The sequence below is a fragment of the Mchenga conophoros genome, linkage group LG9 (genome assembly GCF_057382185.1).
Source record: "Mchenga conophoros isolate Kocher_MC1m ecotype Shallow Benthic linkage group LG9, M_conophoros_male_GT1.1, whole genome shotgun sequence".
Taxonomy (NCBI): Eukaryota; Metazoa; Chordata; class Actinopteri; order Cichliformes; family Cichlidae; genus Mchenga; species Mchenga conophoros.
In genome coordinates, this window is record NC_140534.1 from 4074902 (window position 1) to 4094997 (window position 20096).

Below are 20096 nucleotides of genomic sequence, written 5' to 3' on the forward strand. Positions count from 1 at the left end.
TGCCGTGCTTTATTACACGACTGCTGATCACAGGCTCAACACTTGATCCCCTTTATCTCAGACTCAGAGAAACTGTTGTTTAACTTAACAACCTTCACTGAATGAGGCTCCTACTCTCACTTAGCTCAGTTAAGTTTATTAACTGTTTGTTGTTTATTTCACATTGAATGTTAAATGAGTCATTTATATAGTCAGACTTGTAAGCCTTTTTCACACATCTAGTAGCACCGTGCATGTAAGTGTGTGTGAGTAGATCCACACTGGATATACGTTGGTCTTAGTTGTGTCATATTCCGTGGTGGAGTTGGCCACAGTTTACAAAGGCCGCCCTGACACTCCCACTGCACCCTCTGCCAACCAGGAGGAGGACTGTCACTGCCGAGCCAGGCGTCCTCTCTCTTCAGCGTCTCCCAGCAGAGTCGCATTCATCATTGGCTTGTTGCAGCTGAAGGAGAAAAGGAGAAAGGTAAGGACCTGTCAACACTTCTTTATTACACATGCTCTCACACAGTGTAGCTTTATGAGGAGGAAGCCTGGACAGAGTAGCTGTCCATTAGATTGCCAGCTACTCTTCCTTTCCTGGACTTCTCTGTTCTGCCCATCTCTGCTCAGGATAGTGGTTGTTGTTTCATTTACTACTTAATCTGCGATATGCATGCATCTTGTCTAAAATGCGATGTTACCACAGCGTCAGTTTGGTTTGGCCAAAACTGACCGGCCATCAGGACAACAAGAAGCTAAATATACTGCAGAAGTCATACATCAAACTCTGTGATTATGGGTCAGAGAGTTGAGGTCCTCAGCTTTACTGGAAAGCACCAGCCTCCCTGTGTGTTTCTTGGCATGTTTAAGTTACGCTGTCAGTTATGTCTGTTCCCTGAAATAACTTCTAATTACTGTATCCACTGTACAGCAACACAATAAATTGGAAACGATGGAAAAGGTGTGTGCCGGACAGTTTTTAAGATCGTCATGGATCGCATGGAAGAAAAGTGCAGTTTTCAGATGCAGTCACCAATTATCTTTGAACAAGAGATGACAGTGAAAGTTCTGCTCGGTCACTGCAGTTATTTTTGACATCAGCTGCTCGTTGGTTTTTGACAGAGGAAAGATCGGATCTGGTAAAATATTACCTGGTTTGACGAGCAGGAGATACAAAGCAGTGTATTTGTAAAGGCTGCGTTGCAAACAGAGCTCTTTCACTGATGTCTTTGTACCTTTACCTGTGCTAGCTGTGGCTGGTTGAGCAGGTCTGTAGAAATATTGGTTTAAAATGTCAGGTTACCCTGAGCCAACATGTCATCACTCTGGGCAGACAAGATGAATCTATGAACTCTAACCCCTTCATTGTCCGAACACAACCCTATCGCATTATGTTACTTCACTGGGATGTTTTCCACTCTTCAGATCTTCAGGTCAGTCCCTAATCAGAGCACTAATCAAGTTCATGTAACTGTAACACAAATCTAGAAAAGGCACAAAACGTGCTGTTACGTAGAAAGAAGCAATAACTGAGCAGAGAAGAAGCAAAATGTGACTTGAAATTGAAACAGCATCTGTGAAATCTCAAGTAACTGGAAAACCTGACATAAATATTGAGAATTTCATTTACCAAACATTCTTTAGTGAAATCAAAAGTGTACTGCTCATCTTTTAAACAGGAGGCATTTAATCCGACAAGATTAAATCCAGATGTGAAGTTCTCATCACAGAGAACCTCACATCTGGATCTATATTTCTTTTTGTCTGTTACTGCATATAAGTGTTACATGACAATAAACAGGGATAATCAGGCTGCAGTTCCAACGGAACAAAATGTATTTGAAGGATCAGTCCCTGATCTACCTGTGAAACCGCAGGAAATATGTTTTGGACAGTGTTCAGAATATAGAGATAAATTAATGCCAGGATGTAGCCGACGGCATGAGGTCAAAACCGAAGCGGCCTAGCAGAACTACAGGCTGTAAATAAAAGATGGACACTGCTTTGGGGTCTTACAAAGAGAAAACTTCTTCTCTAAACAATAAGAGACAATCGATATATTTCAACTGTCAGAGTTTTATATTGGTTTTGTGAGTAATATTCATGTTCGGGCACATTAACGTTTCTGTTGGGTTTTGATTACACTCATAAAGTGTCATTATCATCTGTTAAAGCCTGCATCGAGTGTTTGTCGTATTACTGAGCTGTTAGCATGCACGAGTAGAAGGCTAGCTTTTTATGTGTGAAACTGCCTTCCATTCGTTATCATCAGTTTATTTCAATTTAAGAACATCTTGCAAGTTTCTTGTATTGAAGCAGGTGTAAAATTCACTTTTTTTAGGCTTGTCTCCAATTTTCTCTACAAGGTCATGAAGAGGAAGTGGAGTTGCTTGTCCAGATCAGCTCTGGTGAAGCACACGTACCCTCTTTCTTCTTTTTGATAAGGCTCGTACTTATTCTGCTGACCCTGAATCCACCCCTAGTTATTCTGCGCTAGGTACTGGGAGCTTCCCATGATGCACTGCCTCTTCTTCACTCTCTGTGTTTATATACTCCACTTTGCATTTAATCATTAGTTCTTTTCCACAGCGTGTCTTTAGTCCTGTCTCCCTCCCCTCACCACCATCAGGTCACGGCAGATGGCCCCGCCCCTCGCTGAGCCTGTTTCTGTTGGAGGTTTCTTCCTGTTAAGTTTTCCTTCCTACTGTAGGCAGGTACTCGCTCATAGGGAGAGATCGAATTGTTGGAGTTTTCTCTGTATTGCCCTCTTACAGCACAAAGTGCCTTCAGGGACTGTTGTTGCGATTTGGTGCTATAAACAGTGGAATGAATTGAACTGAATTAATGTCGAGCAGCGTGATGAGAAAGAAATGTAGGAGCTCTTTAACATCAGGAAACACTTTCCTGTTGAGTCTGTGGGCACAATCCCCATGTGTCAAGTCACAATTATTCTAAAAATGATATTTAGTTTGTCAAACATGCGCCCACCTTTTAGTAAAATAGACAGTAAAGCTGCTTTAGGGCACGAGTATCTTCTGTTTGATACGTTGCCTCAGAGAGTCACGTGCCGTCTTTGGAGAATACTTTTTGTAAGACGCAGTGGCATTAATTAAATGATGTGACACATTTATTGTTTGTTAAGCTTTCAGAGGAAATGAGTTACAAGTAGGTAAAGTGTGTGTAGAATGCAGGCGTCAGCATTTGAAAGCATTTTCTAAAGCGGATACAATGTGTCTAACTTCACGGCTAAAATAATACCGTTCCAGATTTATCCACTCAAAATGTATTGGAAAAAAAAATCATATTATTTTAACTGAGAAAGCTATAGTGTACTTGAACAGGTTGGGATCCAGTAGCAGTGCTGCTCTCCGCAGTCATCATATTACATGGACCAGTGAAAGGCGCTGAGCAATCCCAGCAACATTTATGCACCAGGAATGTTCTGGGATGCTGAAGCCAGCGGAGGCTGCTCGTGTGGTTGGTAAACTGCACTTCTGGTTTGCTAGAAAAAGAGTGAGGTTTTGGAGGAATTCAGGTTCAGTACACACCTCTCCATGTCTACTGACTGATGTGTGGAAAAGAAGAAGCGAGGAATGGTGGATGCAAAGAGAAGAAGCAAAAAGAGTGTCTGTGTGGTTTTTTCCAGACCTGGTAAAGATAAAAACAGTGAACGGTTATGAATGATCTCCACTGGTGTGTTGTTTCCCTCTTTTACTGTTGATGTTCTGTCTTTGGATGTCTTACATCTGTATCTTTTACTTTCTTTTATCCTTTTCCACCTCAGCCATTTAAAGTTGGGTTAAAAGTCCACCTACTCTCTAAAGGAATCCAGCTGCTATAACGAAAGAGCTGTTTAGGATTTGTACTTGGACAAATACTCTCAGACAGTCAGCCCATGTTTAATATGAGCATCTGCCATTAGAGCAGCATGAAGACAGAAATGGGGAAACAGCATAACTTTAAATTTCACATCAAATCAATTGAATTGCGTCTTTACGTAATTTGTACATGGTTATAATTACTTGTATTTTAAAGTGTTGATCAGGAGTGTGTACGAATCAAGTTCTGTTCTGAGTCTTAGCCGGTCCCATCCAGTCTGACTTATTGCTCTCAGCTTGGGACTCAGCTTCACTCCAGAAAAGAGGACAGGTTGAGCTGATCTGTGCAGGCAGGCAGTGCCTACTTTTGAATCCAGCAGCCATTCATGTGGTGGAGCTAGTTCAGATACGCTGTTATCTAACTGGACAGAGGCTGCTCAGGGAACAGTCGCAAAGCTTCCCTCTTAGCTTAAATTAGAATTTGCAAAGTCATGGAAAAACTCAAGCATCCCAGTTATGGCAGCGTTCGTGCGATGCAAACATTTATCATTTAGGTGAATTAGCCCACTCTGTAGACCAATCGTTCCCATGTGTCATATAAGAGATGTTTGAATTCAGTGCCCATGTGCCAAACACTTCCACTCGCTATAGTAGGAAAAGCACAGGCACAGCTAATAACCTTAATTAGGGCACTGTGCCATTTAGTTGTACAAATAAGCCATTTCACTGAGCTCACAGGCTCATGTCTGAAGAAGAAAGGGTTAGTTGTACCAAAAATGTTAGTGTCTTGAAAAATACTTGCCAGTGTTAGCAACGATTGCCTGCTTTTATGTGAAACCCACAGCTTATGCAGGTTTGTTTGGTTCTTCTCATTAAAGTGGGAATGTTGTCTCTTTTATGGTCGAGCAGGATGATTTAGAAGGCCGGTGGCTTAATCCCCGGCTCCTCCTGTTGCTCATGATGTGTCCGTCGGAGTGTGAGTGTCAGCAGTGAGAGTGCAGAGGTACAGATGAAAGCATTGTATGAGTGTGTGTGGGGGACTGGGTGAATGAGACTTGTAGTAGAAAGTGTTGTGAGTGCTCAAATTGAATAGAAAAGCGCTATATCCTCCTGAGAACCGAGGGAACGAGAATCTTCCCATTGAACTTTTTTGTGATTTCCTTCCTCTCTGGACGTTGTGGAGGCCACCCAAGCAAATGAGATATCTGTGGAAGGCCCTGCATGTCCTTTATTTAGTAGATCAGGACGTAGGAGGGTAGCTCAGAGGACATAAATGAATACGCTGGTTCTCGATAAAGAGACTTTCATAATAGGAAGCTAAATAACACTTTGGTACTGAGGCTGGTGAATTGTTCAGAAATGTGTAGAAGCCATGATGCACAGTCCAGCTGTAGTTTTATTGAAGGATGTAGGTATGAATATACATCTGTGTGCATATGTGTGTGTGTGTGTGTTTGTGGTTCTGAAAAGAAAGATTTGTACAACAGATGCTTAGTATTCACACATAAGGATGAAACATCCACACAAAGGATACTTTATACTTTCAACATGTTAGCAGTTAGCAAAGGGGGCTAGCAGCAGCCTGACATGAGGCTAAAAGCAGCAACTATTCCGGCGCATGTGGTGCACTAACACTGTAATTAGCACACGCTTCTGCACAGGCTGCACTGCAGCCTTCAAAGAGGCAGGACTCATTTCTACTATTACAGCCACTGCCTCCACATTAATCACAGTTTTCCATCTTTACCCAGGATGCTATACAACTGAACAGGCTTACACATTCATAATACAGCTGTGAGACTTTGGCTCAATTAAATATGTGTTTGCATTCAAACCATCAGTTCCAGTTTTATCAGCACATTCACAGAAAATATAATTGCTGCAGTTAAAATTACCAGGACTCAATATCTAATATTACAATAAACAATATAACTACAAGTATAATGCACACATAGCTCAGTCTGTAGCTTCAGTCTGATATTTCTGCCCCTGGGGTACCTGTGGATCTCCAGACTTGCTGAATGAGTTGAGCTGTCAGGGATGCATGTGCTGAGAGCATGACCTAGTGACAGCTGAGGTCAGATGAAGCTCTCATTTGGACAGATAAACTAGCCTCACTCTGTAGACCTTTTTCATATTTTTGCACATCAGCATGGGGAAAGCAGAGGTATAATAGAGATGACTTATTCCCATTAAGTGTCTCCATTAAGCCTCATGAGACATGACAGTGAATTAACATGCACTAAATGGAATGTAGCTAACATTACTGTAGTTTTTTCTCCCTGTGAAAGTTCTATTGAATTATAGTAAATATTAAAGTTAATATTGAATAGTTTAACATTTTAATGTAACATTGTGTCTTTTCCTTTCCTTAAGTAAAGATTCGGTGTTTGCTTACAGCTGTGCACTCACACGATTCCATGACATAAAAAGTGATAGCGAGGTAACTCTCCCACCTTGACATACAGCGGACAGTGAGAAGACCTGAATAATTATATTTGGGCCTTTAAATGATCAACATGGTCAATTATTCAATTGCGCATGTTTTTTCTTTATTAACGTGGCCTGATAATGTTGCACTGATTGGAAATGTTGCAGAAAATAAAAGCTGCTCACTGTATAGTGGGTGAAAAGTATAAGCACCCTTCAAAACTTCAGTCAATTCAGAGTCAGTATCTGTGAAAGCCACGATACATTTCCCATTGTTCTTTTTACTATTCAGGGTGCAAAATCCCAGTTAAGACCAGTGTTGAATTTTTACATTTTTACTTGTGTCTGCTTATGCAGCTTAATTATCACAATAAAAAGAACATTAGCATCTCAGATTAGCAATTTTTCTACCATTCAGATCAGTCAGAAGCTAGCTACCAGCTGGTCTACTAGATAAAATGAGCAAGCAAGCTATAAAGCTAACCAACTTTAATCTAAACTATACAGTAATACAATCTGGCACTTTCAGTCGCACTGCTATGGGCAACAAACACAAATAAGAGCTGCCTCCTAAAAAAATCTGCTGGAGTATTTTTAAAAGTAATGATATAGTAATTTCTTGCTGGAAAAGTACAACATATGGTATGTTTTTACCCCAGGACCTGGTATGTTGTCATTTGTTGTCCAACAAAATAAAGACTTTCCATGACATATTGTCCCAAAACCTGGTTCAGTCACCCGTGTAAACAAAAACAAGAATGGACAAGAAGGCATTATTATTCTGGAAGAGATCCTCCCCAACACGATAGAAACGTTTCATGGTCGTTAACAATAATGATTCAGAACAACCTTTATCGATCTTCAGTGACTCTGCAAGTGGCAACAGACCCAAACTACACAGAGATGTTTGCCTGCATCTCATATGTGGCTCGAGGACTCCATGTATCAACCTGATTAACTCACGAGTGATAAAAACAGCACCCAGCTCATCTTTTCAGTGGCTCTTAATTCACTTTAAAGCAGAAACTGGGATTCATTCTAAAACTCAGAACACACCCATGATGAACCCATGCTCCTAAACACACAGAGGCCTTTTATAGTAAACATAGAGTTTGCCCATTTCAAGCCTGTAGCAAACTTACTACCCATGTTACCTACATATAACTTATATGGCGTTTAATTTAAATTTATTCACCAGTTTGATCTTGTAGAGAGGAATATGTAAGCAGTAATACAAAAAAGTTACTTAATAACAATTCTTAGTGATTCCTGTCAAGGTTTTGCACACACTGCCTATTCTTTCGGTGTTTCTGGTTTAAAAATATTTCGGAGAACAAGCATTACAGGGAGAGGACCATGTCAAAGAAAGGTTGTGGTGGCTGTACTCTCTGCAGCCCACGGATCCTCCCCTGTCTTTAAAGCCTGTGCCAGCACAGCGCAGCCTTCTCTGCCATGCCTGTGTTTCTGCTCACGTTGTTATTTTCTCTGGGCCTGCCTTGTGGTCGGTGGAGCCATGTTTGTGCTGCCGAATGAAAACAGGGAAAGCTCCATCATGTGTTGCATGGTATGGCATGAAATAAAAAACTCACAAAAGAATTTTACAACACAGAGGAGGAGGAGGAGGAGGTGAGAGGAGAGGGGACAGAGGAGAGGGAGAGACAGAGATGTAGTCATTTCACAAGACACTCTGGACTCATTCTCACATCATATATCACATGCAGTATGTACCAGCTGCATACTACAACACAGTGTGTCCACTGGACGTGGGCTGAGTCCTTGCATACATGTTTTAGTGCTCAGTGTCTGTTGTTCAGGACAGAGTTCCTCTGGTAGCATGATTTAGCTCTAGCTGAAAACACACACAAAGCCAGTACGTAATGACTGTAATAACACTGAAGCATTTAAAGCAGTTATATCTTGCTCTAGCTGACCTCCAGCTGTTTGACTTCTCGTTCATGCTGTACTGACTACACACTGAGCTCGGTGACAGCAGTGAAACATTTGGTTACATGCAGGTGAAAGCGAATATGAAACAGAGTTTTTCAGCTTAGTGACAAGTTACTCCTTAAAGGCAGGCTAAATGTGCTCCAGGGCTGCAGGGTAACTGCTCACTGGGGAGCTCCCCAAGGTGGCTTAATTGCAGCCAGCTGATGGCTGGAATAGCAGCAGCTAGCAACAGCTGCAACAACATGATGGAGTGTGTCAGAATGGAAGTGTTGTACTTTTTGTTTGTCGTGAGTTTCGTGATGACAGTGGGGTAAAAAAGGAAAGGTTTCTTTCACAAGAGTTCTGCTGGCTTCAGCTGGTCTGAGGGGGGACGGCTAACCTACACATCTCCCTGGTGCACTATGTGTGGCACAGAAAGGGCAAAGTGCTGACGATGAAGCTATTCACGTACACTGATTTACTTTGAAGTAGCAAGTTGAGATAAAAATGTGTGTATTTACGTTTCATTTTGAGAAAAATGGTGTTGTTTTTGTGCTGTCTTGAGTGCAGGGAGCCAGTTTAGCACGTATTAGCGAGCCATATTGTTTCAGCACATGCAGAATATGGTTTCAATCACTTAGAAATGATAACTTGCACTGATTAACTGTTAAAACCCACGTAGTGTTTCACAGAGTGGTGAGCTCCTCCCTATCTGTACTTCTGAAACACAGCTAATGACCTGTTGCCAATCATAAAAAGAGACCAAATCAATGCTCTGAGAGCTTTGATAGTTTCTAGTTCCTGGGCTGGGAAATCCCTCTATGAGTTATGACAATGATGAGCAGGTTCATGGTTTGAAAATCTCTTTAAGCCATAGGCTCCTTAGCTACACAGGAAGTCTCATTTCCTCCTCGTGTTTCCACCACATCTGAGAAACTGTGAACAATATTCAAACTGATAACAGAGTGAAAAACAGCATCAATGACTGTCATATGTTTTCACACAGGAAGGAACAATGTGACAGTCAGAGTCATTGTGTCCTTATTGTGTTTGATGTGGCAGAAATGGAAAAGGAGAAAGCAGGGGTGTTATGGCCAAACCAGCAGTGATTGGCTGACTGATTTATGAGTCTTTATTTCTGCTTCTGTGTGTAACTGCATTGAATTACAGAGCAAACACAGAGTTATTCTTGCTGGCTTTCATTCTCAGCTCATTTGCATATGCCCACTCTGGTTCCCACAACTCAATTATTTTCTGACTATAACTTTATATCTAAATAAATATGTATCCACGGATCGAATGGACCTGCTTTGTGTGAATCCTGGGAAGTCCAGGGAATTCAGTAAAGATCCGCCCACCTAATTTCTTTTTTATTTGAAGTTATTAAAGATGTTGTACAATCATTCCACTCTGGAACAAGAACAAGAAGAGCCCCAAAATCCACATCCATGGTGCGTGTATATAAACGTGTGACCATAACTGTGCATGCAAAGACTTTTCTATGTAAGGAAATTCTGCACGTTCCACACACAAACATGTGCATTTAACTGCTGCAGCATTTTGCCGTGCAGTTGTTTACTTCTTATTTTTACTTCTCATAACTCAGCACCTCAGGGAAGCTCATTTACTCCTGTAACTGCTGTCTGATTGCGTCAGAAATCAAAAGTGTCGAGGAACGTTTTAGCACTGATGGCTCAGCTCACAGCTCTGTGCCGTACAGCGTGCTCGTAGAGCTAATACCTCAGCAGGTTTTGGGGGCGTGGTCATAGTTTAGGCCATAATTTAATGGTAATCTGTTCATAGGTGTGAAAGAATGTTTGCCTAATCGTTACGATAAGAAGCTTTCTTTTTGTTTTTATGTAGGTTGGGCTGGCCTGCGGTGCACTGTTCTCCTACAGAGCCATGTTGCTGTGGTCAGTATGGAGTGTAATTTTACTACTGACGACAGTGGATGCTGCAGAGGAGGAAGATGTGAGAGCAGGTACTGATGACATGCACCTTTGGATGAAAGCAGATCATAAAACTGATCTGTTAAGTCTCCTGAGTGTAATGGCTTCTCTTTAATGACCGTGTATATATCTTTATGTGCACAGGCTGCAGCACGGCTGTCAATGACCTGGTATACATCATTGATGGCTCATGGAGCGTTGGCGTCTCGGACTTTGACACTGCCAAGCAGTGGCTCATCAACATCACCAGCCAGTTTGATATCAGTTCCCACTACACACAGGTAATGCTGCATGCTGTGCATAATGAGAATGATTTGAACAACCTCCAATTTCCTTTCAGATTTACTGCAGTTTTCCTCACTCGAGTTATTTGGTGCATTACACACAACAGAGATCCACTCAGATAAGTTTTGTTGTGTCACCTGTAGGTGGCTGTGATACAATACAGTGACACACCTCGGCTGGAGATTCCTCTTGGGAAACACCAGGGAGTAGCAGAGCTCATCAAGGCCATACGGAGCATCAGCTACCTGGGAGGAAACACACAGGCAGGACCTTTTCTCCTTAAATGTCCTAATTTGCAGAAGAACATATAAAATCATGTATCGTGGGGATGTGTTTAGAATAAACAGATGCAGCAGCATCGACATGTATGTAACACATGCCGATATTTGTATTTCTTGACTTATTCGGTGACTGAATAGAAATGAGCTAACCTGAGGTGAAGGAGAAACTCACAGAGGGATTGGCAAGTAGCTTTAGCTGCTGCAGGTTGCTTTGGTGTCAATGGGGGAAATCCAAAAAGCGCTTTGTGATTGCTGCAGTCGCCTTAGTTTGCATGGAAGATGCAAACACCTGCTTGGAAACCAGCAACACAAACAGCAGTTTGTCTCCAAACTCTTTGTTACCAACATTTTTCACTTTGAAGGGAAAGTTTCATACTATTTCCGATCGTGGCTCAAAGAGTTGGCAGTTCGTCTTGTAATCGGAAGGTTGCCGGTTCCAGCCCCGGCTCGGACAGTCTCGGTCGTTGTGTCCTTGGGCAAGACACTTCACCTACCGCCTACTGGTGATGGCCAGAGGGGCCGATGGTGCCATATGGCAGCCTCACTTCTGTCAGTCTGTCCCAGAACAGCTGTGGCTACAACTGTAGCTGCCTCCACCAGTGTGTGAATGTAAGAGTGAATGAATAGTGGAACTGTAAAGGGCTTTGAGGGCCCCGAAAAGCGCTATATAAATGCAATCCATTATTATTATTATTATTTCTGTCTTGATGCATTCTCAATCATCCAGGAAAGTAAATCTCAGTCAGCTGAGACTTGGATGAGAGACGAAACGTTTCTCCCACAAAACGCTACGTCCAGATGAACAGAATCAACTTTTGGAGGTTCATATTTCTGCTTCATGTTGCACTCTTCACAGTTCCACACACCCTGAGTGTGTACTTGGCGAGTGGTTACACATCTAACATATTAACCAACCAGACAAACTTACTAGTAACAAAAGCAGTTATGTTTTTCCTGCAGTCACTGTGAAATGAGCTGCAAATAAATGTATTTGCAGCCAAATACACCAGATGACAGCCAGCAGCCCTGACAACCACCTTACCAACTGGTTGGAAATGCACACTTTTCCCTGGTTAATGACCAGACTTTAGGCCTTCATGACTGAGGTACAGCAATTCATTTCACAGTGACTGCTAGCAACTCCCAGTACCCACTCACAACCCACTGGGGAATATTTTTCCCTGTTGATTGATGGTTTCCAGGTGGACACCAGCTGTTCTGTCGGGCTATGTGACAGGGGGCATCACATTATTAATATCCCATTAAATAATCATCATAAAATACAAACATATAACTAGATAATAGATAACTGTCTACTTGTGTATCGGTTAGCACAGGGGAAATGTGATGTGCTAAAACTGTATTGTGATGAACTGTGATTCTTGTGCATTTGTATGTCCACAGTGATAATACTGTGTGACACATGTGCGTTAACTTTGTGTGTTAGGACCATTGCATTTCTACTGTAACTGAATCCCCTCCCTACTCAAAGCCGTCCTACTTCTTCTGTACGATCCTTACGACACGCTCAGTCAGTGCAGTTGTGAGGCAGCCGTCTCCACACACTTGACCTTTGCTTATTGCATGAGCGAAAGGGCAGGCGTTTCTCAGTGCTGCACTGTTTCCATAAGCAGTGAAGCTTTGCTGCCAATGTTATTTTGTTATTACATGTTACACGTTATCATAGCTACGCTGTGAACTTGATCAGTTTTTGTTTTTGCAAACTAATTTAGTAGTTTTAGGAAACAGAACAGAGTATCTCTGCTGTCCAGCTTGTCTGTTATGAAGTATTTTGCAAAACTATGTCTTTAAAGAAGCTTCCCCAACATTGTGCACAGGACATGTAAGCAGAATATTAAGACTTGACATAAATAAAAGGATTAGTAATTTAGATCATTTATATGTAAATAGTAGGGGTGCAACGATACACAAAATTCACGGTTCGGTTCGATACTTTGGTGTCACGGTTCGATATTTTTTCGATACAAAAAAATGTTCATGCTTTTTTAATTTGTCATTTATTAAAATTATAAATATATATTTTAACTCAAAAGTACAGTTTTTAAATTTAATGTTGCTGAAACAACAAAGGGATGAAATAATAAATATATCTGATGGAGAAATCACTCATCTTTGGAAAAGAGAATTTATTACAGAGAAATGGCTCTTTCCAAAATAAAAGCTATACTATACGCTTCTTCTGGGATATATTCTCAGCAGCATATTAAACATATCAGGTCCCCATAAGGAGAATCCTGTGCTAACAGCTGTCTAAATGACTCGGGTAAAGTTTGTAGCATGCTTGTTGTTTTTGTCTGCTTCCAGTTGTCTTTGCACTAGGATGATGTCGGCGTAAATGTGCAGTCATATTCGTTGTGTTCCCACTAGTGCTGTCAGCGTTAATCTGAAATGACGTTAACGGCAAATCTCCGTTAACGAGCTACCGCGGATCGCCCCGTGCGTGGGGCTGGATGGTGTCAACACGTTAACAAACAAACTGCGCTAACGCACTAGTTCCCACCCATGTAATTGAGCATTGCGTGGCACATCCAACATACTGTTTTACTTTTGTCCATGAGCGCTTACCTTCAGGGTCATACGTCACATGAAGACCAAAATAGTTCCAAAGGCCAGATCTGAATGAGGGTGGGGGAGGTTCAATTTGCCATGTTGCAACGAGTTTAGCTTCTGTCTTGCTAGCTTGCGCTGCGCTCGACAGTGCAGCCTAGGCGGAGTAGTCGAACGCAGATCCACTGAGCGCTCAACACAGACAGCATCGCCAGAAGAAAAGTTGATAAAATAAATGAAAAATTTTGTATTGTTCGATACATATGCGTACCGAACCGAAAGCACTGTATCGAACGGTTCAATATTGATACGAGTATCGTTGCACCCCTAGTAAATAGATATAGGAATATAAACAATTACGCAGAAAAAAACTGCACAAGTTATAAGCAACACTGCTTGGTTGTAATAGCAGAGTGGAGAGGGAAGGAATGAAACTTTTGACTCCACTGGAAGCGAAGTTAAACAAAGCATATCAAAAATTATGAAACAATCGGTGGGAAAATGGGTAAAGGATAAATTATTACACAGGTGGCCAGCTCCTACAAACTATTCATGTCAAAGCATAGTGAAGGAACAAAACAGACTTTACTCCTATGATGCAACCTTTAAAGCGTCACATAAAAGCAGACTGCACATTTAGGCATGTTCACTGGTGCCACTTGCCAACACTGCATCTGCAGCAGGATGACCACACAACACGGCCACAAGCATGGTCACCAAACAGACTTGCACATGCATCCCTGTAAATTCTGCAGCTGTAATACTCAACTTTTGCATTTCCAAAGACCTCTGTTAAAATGTCTATGCTTGACTGGGAATGGCTAGTGGTTTCATTGAGTAGTCTTTAACATGTTCACTTGGCAGATCAGTCAGGGACACAAATAACCTTTGGGGTTGTGTAAGGTCTGGTGTCTGGTGTAAAATTATTTTTTTTAATTCACTTCTTTTTGTAGACTGGCAGGGCCATCAAGTTTGCAGTGGACCACGTGTTTGCCTCCTCCCAGCGGGGCAATCTGGTCAAGAACCGCATCGCTGTGGTGGTTACAGATGGCAAGTCACAGGATGATGTGGTGAGTGGTCCTTTGCCTCATGGGTAAAACCACGTCAGTGTTTTTGGGTGGCCTTTAATAACAGAGGCAACATAAAAGAAGTATCAACATGGAAAGAAACTTCGGCATAGAAAAGCCACACTGTGAGGTTTTAATACTCTAGCTAACCAGTACTGACCCCCTAACCCTAACTGTAACCGAGACCCTAGCACTTCTTCCCCAGACCTGGGAAAACAATTTAAACCAAAAGATAACCTTTTATATCTGTAGGTTGACGCCAGCATGGAGGCTCGAGCACAGAGTATTACTGTATTTGCTGTGGGAGTTGGCACTGAGATCACCACTTCAGAGCTGATCTCCATTGCCAATAAACCTTCATCTACCTATGTCCTGTATGCTGAAGATTACACCACCATCGATCGTATTCGAGACTCCATGGAGCAGAAGCTTTGTGAAGGTCAGAAAACTCAAGTGTATCTACAAAAGCACAAATTAGAGTGTTGCCAAATATCATATAGCTGAATGACCACTTGACTGAATGAATCACCCTGGTGCTTCCAGAGTCTGTTTGTCCCACACGAATCCCAGTGGCATCCCGTGATGAGAAAGGCTTCGAGCTGATGGTGGGCATGAACATTCAGACCAAGGCAAAGAAGATCCCTGGCTCTTTAGTTTCTGAGACTGCCTATGCCCTTGCTGCCTCCACAGACATTACTGAGAACACCAGGTAACATGCTATCGCTATCATTACATTCATTCTAAACAGCTTTTGGGCTTTGGTCGACAGCTATTTACATTTTTCATTCTTAATCTTTAAACTAGGGAGATTTTCCCAGAAGGCCTTCCTCCATCGTACGTGTTTGTGTCCACTCTACGTCTGAAAGGGATCTCTAGCAAGCTGTCCTTTGACCTTTGGAGGGTGCTGTCAAAGGATAAGGCAATTCAAGCTGCAGTAACACTGAGCGGAAAAGACAAAACTGTTACCTTCACCACCACCAGTACGACAGAGAAAGAGCAGAAAGCTGTCTTTAAAACAGGCTTTCAGGTTGGTGTTAGGATTGAGTGTCCATAGAGACCAATGATACCCCCTTGGCTTCAGGATAAAGCTACAACAACAAAAACAAGTACCGTATTTTTCAGACCATAAGGCGCATTAAGCGAAACAAAACAGTCAGATAAGTCAAACTTTACTCAACTCATTCTTCTTGCTTCCTCCACTTACGTACCATTGATTCATTAATGTTGAATCCTCTGCAGCTGCTCTATTCCAATGTTGTTGCAGTACATTAATGACTAACCTCGTATTGTGGATGGATTATCTCAGTTGTTCTCCTGACTGAAGTTTGGTCCGTTTATAGCATCCTGCGATTGCATTTGTCCCTAACCATCAGGAACCCTCACGTTAACTTTTATCGAGGGGAAAAGTATTAGCATTCATCCTCCAGCTTCACTGTGCTAATGTTATGCTAACATAGCTGTGTCGCTAGCGATCATATTGCACATCATTATATACCAGCTAGCCAAACTTCAGTAACCCTACAAACGTCACTGCTGTTTAGTTTTCTGTCTTCATTTATGTTGGAAGTGGTAGCAGAGCTGTACGTTTGAATTTTTGCAGAAATCTCTCAGTCAGAACATGCTATATCATGCTTAAGTGGAAACTAGCGAGCTAGCCTCCTGCTAACTTCTAATTCTGTTAAATTTAATAAATTCTGTTTTCATGGATGTCTGGATGTTAAACTTAATTGTTACACCTGGTAAAGCAGCAGCAGCAAAAAGAATTTAGACAGTTTTTAACAGCCAGTGATGCCGCAGTGATCATTTGACTTTGGGACCTGAAGTTAACAGTTTAGGACCTAGATTTCTCCGCGGTAGCCGTAATGCTCCAACAATCCATCAAGCGGTGAGGCTAGTTTACCAAACTCCTACTAAAACATTTGTCAAATTTTTGAGCGCTGTGTACCACATAAAATCGGTTTGTTGGTAAGCACAACCAGAATTCATACATAAGGCGCACTGTCGATTTTTGAGAAAATTAAAGGATTTTAACTCATTCACTGCCAGCCATTGGCAGTGAATGAGCTCTTTGGTCTTGGCCATGGCGGAGTTTGGAGTCTGACTGTTTGAGGCTGTGGACAGGTGTCTTTTATACAGATGATGAGTTCAAACAGGTGCCATTCATACAGGTAACGAGTGGGGGACAGAAAAGCTTCTTACAGAAGACGTTACAGGTCTGTGAGAGCCAGAGATTTTCCTTGTTTGAGGTGACCAAATACTTATTTTCCACCCTAATTTACGAATAAATTCTTTACAAATCCTACCATGTGGATTCATGGATTTTTTTTTCACATTCTGTCTCTCACAGTTGAAGTGTACCTCTGGTGCAAATTACTGACCTCTGTCATCATTTTAGGTGGGGGAACTTGCACAATCGGTGGCTGACTAAATACTTTTTTGCCCCACTGTATATATATATATATATATATATATATATGAGTAAGTGTCATAAAATGATTAATCTGAATGTGAGAAACATAAACATCTAAGCAGGATGTAAGAAGTGTAGTTTGCTGTACTGCCTTGAAAGGACTCATTGTGCTATTAGAGCATCTCCACCTACCTCAGCTTTCTCTTCATATTAGTGAATGAGTCTTGGCAGCTATTTAAACATCACTCCACATTTACTTCAGTGGAACCAGAGAAGATGCAATGTGATGCCAGGAGAAGCCCAAAGAAATTGTTTCCTACTCTAAACCACTGTATTTTCCTGGTGGAAACCATTTATTGGATGTGTAGAACTTGGAGCGCATGTCTCTATTTCCGAGGCAGTTCTGGGTAATAATCGCCAGGTTCAGTCTAAGAAGCACCCACCACCCTCCGTCCTTAGACGCAATGTTCAATGTGTAGGCCTGAACAGGGTTGTAATTATATTGAATTTGTGTTTGCATATGTTTGATTTGGTTTGATGTGGCACGAGCTAGGAGCTTGTGATTTGTCCTTTCAAAAGTGACTCTCAGCCCCAATGGAACAATCGCTGCTCTGTCTCTCTCTCTGCCTATGGCCTGAAAAGTCCTCGGTCTTAGTACCTGGTGTGTCAGAACTATTTGCAGAGCATTTAGGGAACACACGTTTTTGGTCTTGCCCACAAAATTATATTTAATGAAATGCATGAACACAGTTAAGGCTGGCAACAGAAACAGAAGACTGACTGAAAGAAGAACTGTAAGGTTAATAATTGTTTTCACATCCAGTTTTACTCATGAATGAAAGCTTGACCAAAAACGTGCTTTAAACTCTTAATTAAAGCATCTTTTTGTTCTGACAAAAGGCATTTTTTCATGAAATTTATATCATCTCTCTCAGACTCTTTATGATGGAAAATGGCATCAGATTAAAGTACTAGTGAGGCATCGCCAGGTCACCGGTTTCCTTGACGACCAGCGCATCCAGGAACTAATGCTGAAACCGGTGGAGCCAATTTACATCAATGGGGAAACGCAGGTGTCTAAGAGGCGAGGAACAGACATCACTGTACCTGTGAGTAACACATGTAATTACACTGGAGCTTTGAGCCCTGACGCTGATCTTTTACTTGATTTGATTTGAGGAGACTGGAGTGTTTTTATATGCAGAAAGAGTTTAGATCATTGGCATGTTTAGCTTACTTTCTGATGATCCTTTTTGTTAAAGCAATACGTTATTTCAGTCCAGTACATTCATTCTGGGAGCTACACCACACCTGACCAAATATAGTATAGGAAATGCTTCTGGTAAGAAATTAGCCATGATAATCATCCATCAACTTCCTGTCACTTACCTGAGTTGCAGAGGCAGGAGCCTAAGCAGAATATTTAGATGTCCCCATCCCAGGCTACTTCCTCCAGCTCTTTTAGAAGGATAGTGAGATGTTCCTGAGCAACCATGCTTTGGAAAAGCTATTCCAGAAGCTTAATGGTTTACATTCCCAAACCAGTTCTGATGTGTTTCTGGGATCACTGTCCTGGTGGAACATCCACTCGTGTCCTGGGTTTAACCATCTGTGGTGAATTTGGTGAATTTTGAGGTAGCTTCTTGTTTTCATTGTTCTGTCCACTTTGTGCAGTGTACTGTAGCACTGGGAGCTAAACAGCTCCAGAGCATCATAGCTGGTGCAATGTTCTTGGGAAGGCTCCCCTTTATTTCTCCAGACATATCTCTTGTCAAATAGCTCAATCTTTGTCTTGTCTGACCATAAAACTTTCCCAGAAATCATTTGGCTTGTCCATGTGGACGCCCACTGTGAACAGTGACACTGATGCTGCAGCAGTTTCCAGTTCATGGCAACCCTAAGCCTGGGTGGTTCCTGGATTTTCTAAGCAATTTCCTATTATTTTAGGGTGACATCTGGGTATCCTTCCAAAAAAAGGAAATCTGCCGTAGAAATGGCTCCAAGAGTCCCTCCCAGTCTATAGTGTATAAAGCTACAGATTTCCTTTTCAGACTTTCTGTGACTTCTTGCACATGATCAATTTTTAAGCATTGGTCATTCAAACGAGCCAAACGAATTCTGTTTTATGCTGGCACAGACAAACTACCAGTCATAGTTAATCATGATCATCAGTGGGAAGTTAATAGGCCTTGTCAAGTTAAAATGTATTGCAGAACCTTCAAAACCACTTCCTAAAATATTTTCAAGGAGATGTATGTATATATTTAAGCCTGTATGTAAATAAATTAAAATTGCACAACCAATGCTTTTTATTTAAGTAACTTAGGATGTATGCTGTATAATCATTCCACCCTGGAAAAAGAACACTTCAAAGAAAGCCCAAAACAGGACAGCCATGCCCATGATGAGTGTATGTAAACCTCTGACCACAACTGTATATGACAACCAGACCTTTGAGTCTACATGAGGGGAGGACTGTTAGCTGGCAGAGCACTATTTTACCTGAGCAAGAGCCCAAAATACTGGTGCTCATCCAATCAGAGCAGCAACACATCCCCAACCTGCGGAAGACAATCCACGCTTTCACTCATTTTGCCATGACTGATATGAGCATTCACTGCTTCAACGCTTTATATACAAAAAGAAATATGGAAAGCATAATTGGACCCCTTTAAAATGTTGCCAGTAGGTTGGATATATTTTGTTTAATATGCTTGACTGTCCAGAGAATGATATTCTGCATAAATGATCCTACAATTATTATTATAGTTTGCAAGGTGTTACAATCATTAGGATACCATGCAACATTTGTTTTGTTTTTAACACACGGCTATTGCATGTATGGATGTAGATATCATTACTATTATCATATGAAGCGCAGTTTGCAACATTTGTAACATTTACATGTTGCAAAATCATCACCGTTCAGCCTTCAAAGCATCGTGTCACGCATCAAAGATGACACTAGTTTCTGTTTTTACAAAAAGCATGTTTGAAATAATCAGATCGTCCATGTTGTTTCGATTCAGGTGGAGATTCAGAAGCTGCGTCTCTACTGTGATCCCCATCAGAGCGAGAGGGAAACAGCTTGTGAAATCTACTCCGTCGTAAGATCTCTGCTCTCGCTCTCTCTTCGTTTCCACTTCAAAGGCTTTGTACTTGAAAGGCTGTGTATGGCTGCGTGTATGAGCCTGCGATGACGATAACCATTATGTTTTCTCTTGTCTTGTCTCTCCTGATACGCAGGATGATGAAAGGGTAAGGGTGAATTCACACATATTTAATCTGAGGTCGCTAATAAAAGTTTCACCACTGAGGTGTTGTCAGGGTAATCCGTTTGTGACCCACTCTGTTAATTTAATTGTGTATGTGTATCTTCA

The 20096-nt window shown here is 41.6% G+C and overlaps 1 protein-coding gene across 1 annotated transcript in view; it reads left to right on the forward strand.

The window, feature by feature from the left end:
- Positions 1–10058: 10058 nt before the first annotated feature.
- LOC146566635 (uncharacterized) overlaps positions 10059–20096 on the forward strand; it is a 75276-nt gene continuing 65238 nt past the window's right edge. The window contains exons 1-10 of the mRNA XM_085286187.1: positions 10059–10137; positions 10250–10386; positions 10534–10653; positions 14193–14309; positions 14559–14745; positions 14850–15015; positions 15111–15333; positions 17652–17825; positions 19746–19823; positions 19963–19974. Of these exons, the coding sequence (XP_085142313.1) occupies positions 10059–10137; positions 10250–10386; positions 10534–10653; positions 14193–14309; positions 14559–14745; positions 14850–15015; positions 15111–15333; positions 17652–17825; positions 19746–19823; positions 19963–19974 (1293 nt within the window). The remainder of the gene's footprint in view (positions 10138–10249; positions 10387–10533; positions 10654–14192; positions 14310–14558; positions 14746–14849; positions 15016–15110; positions 15334–17651; positions 17826–19745; positions 19824–19962; positions 19975–20096) is intronic.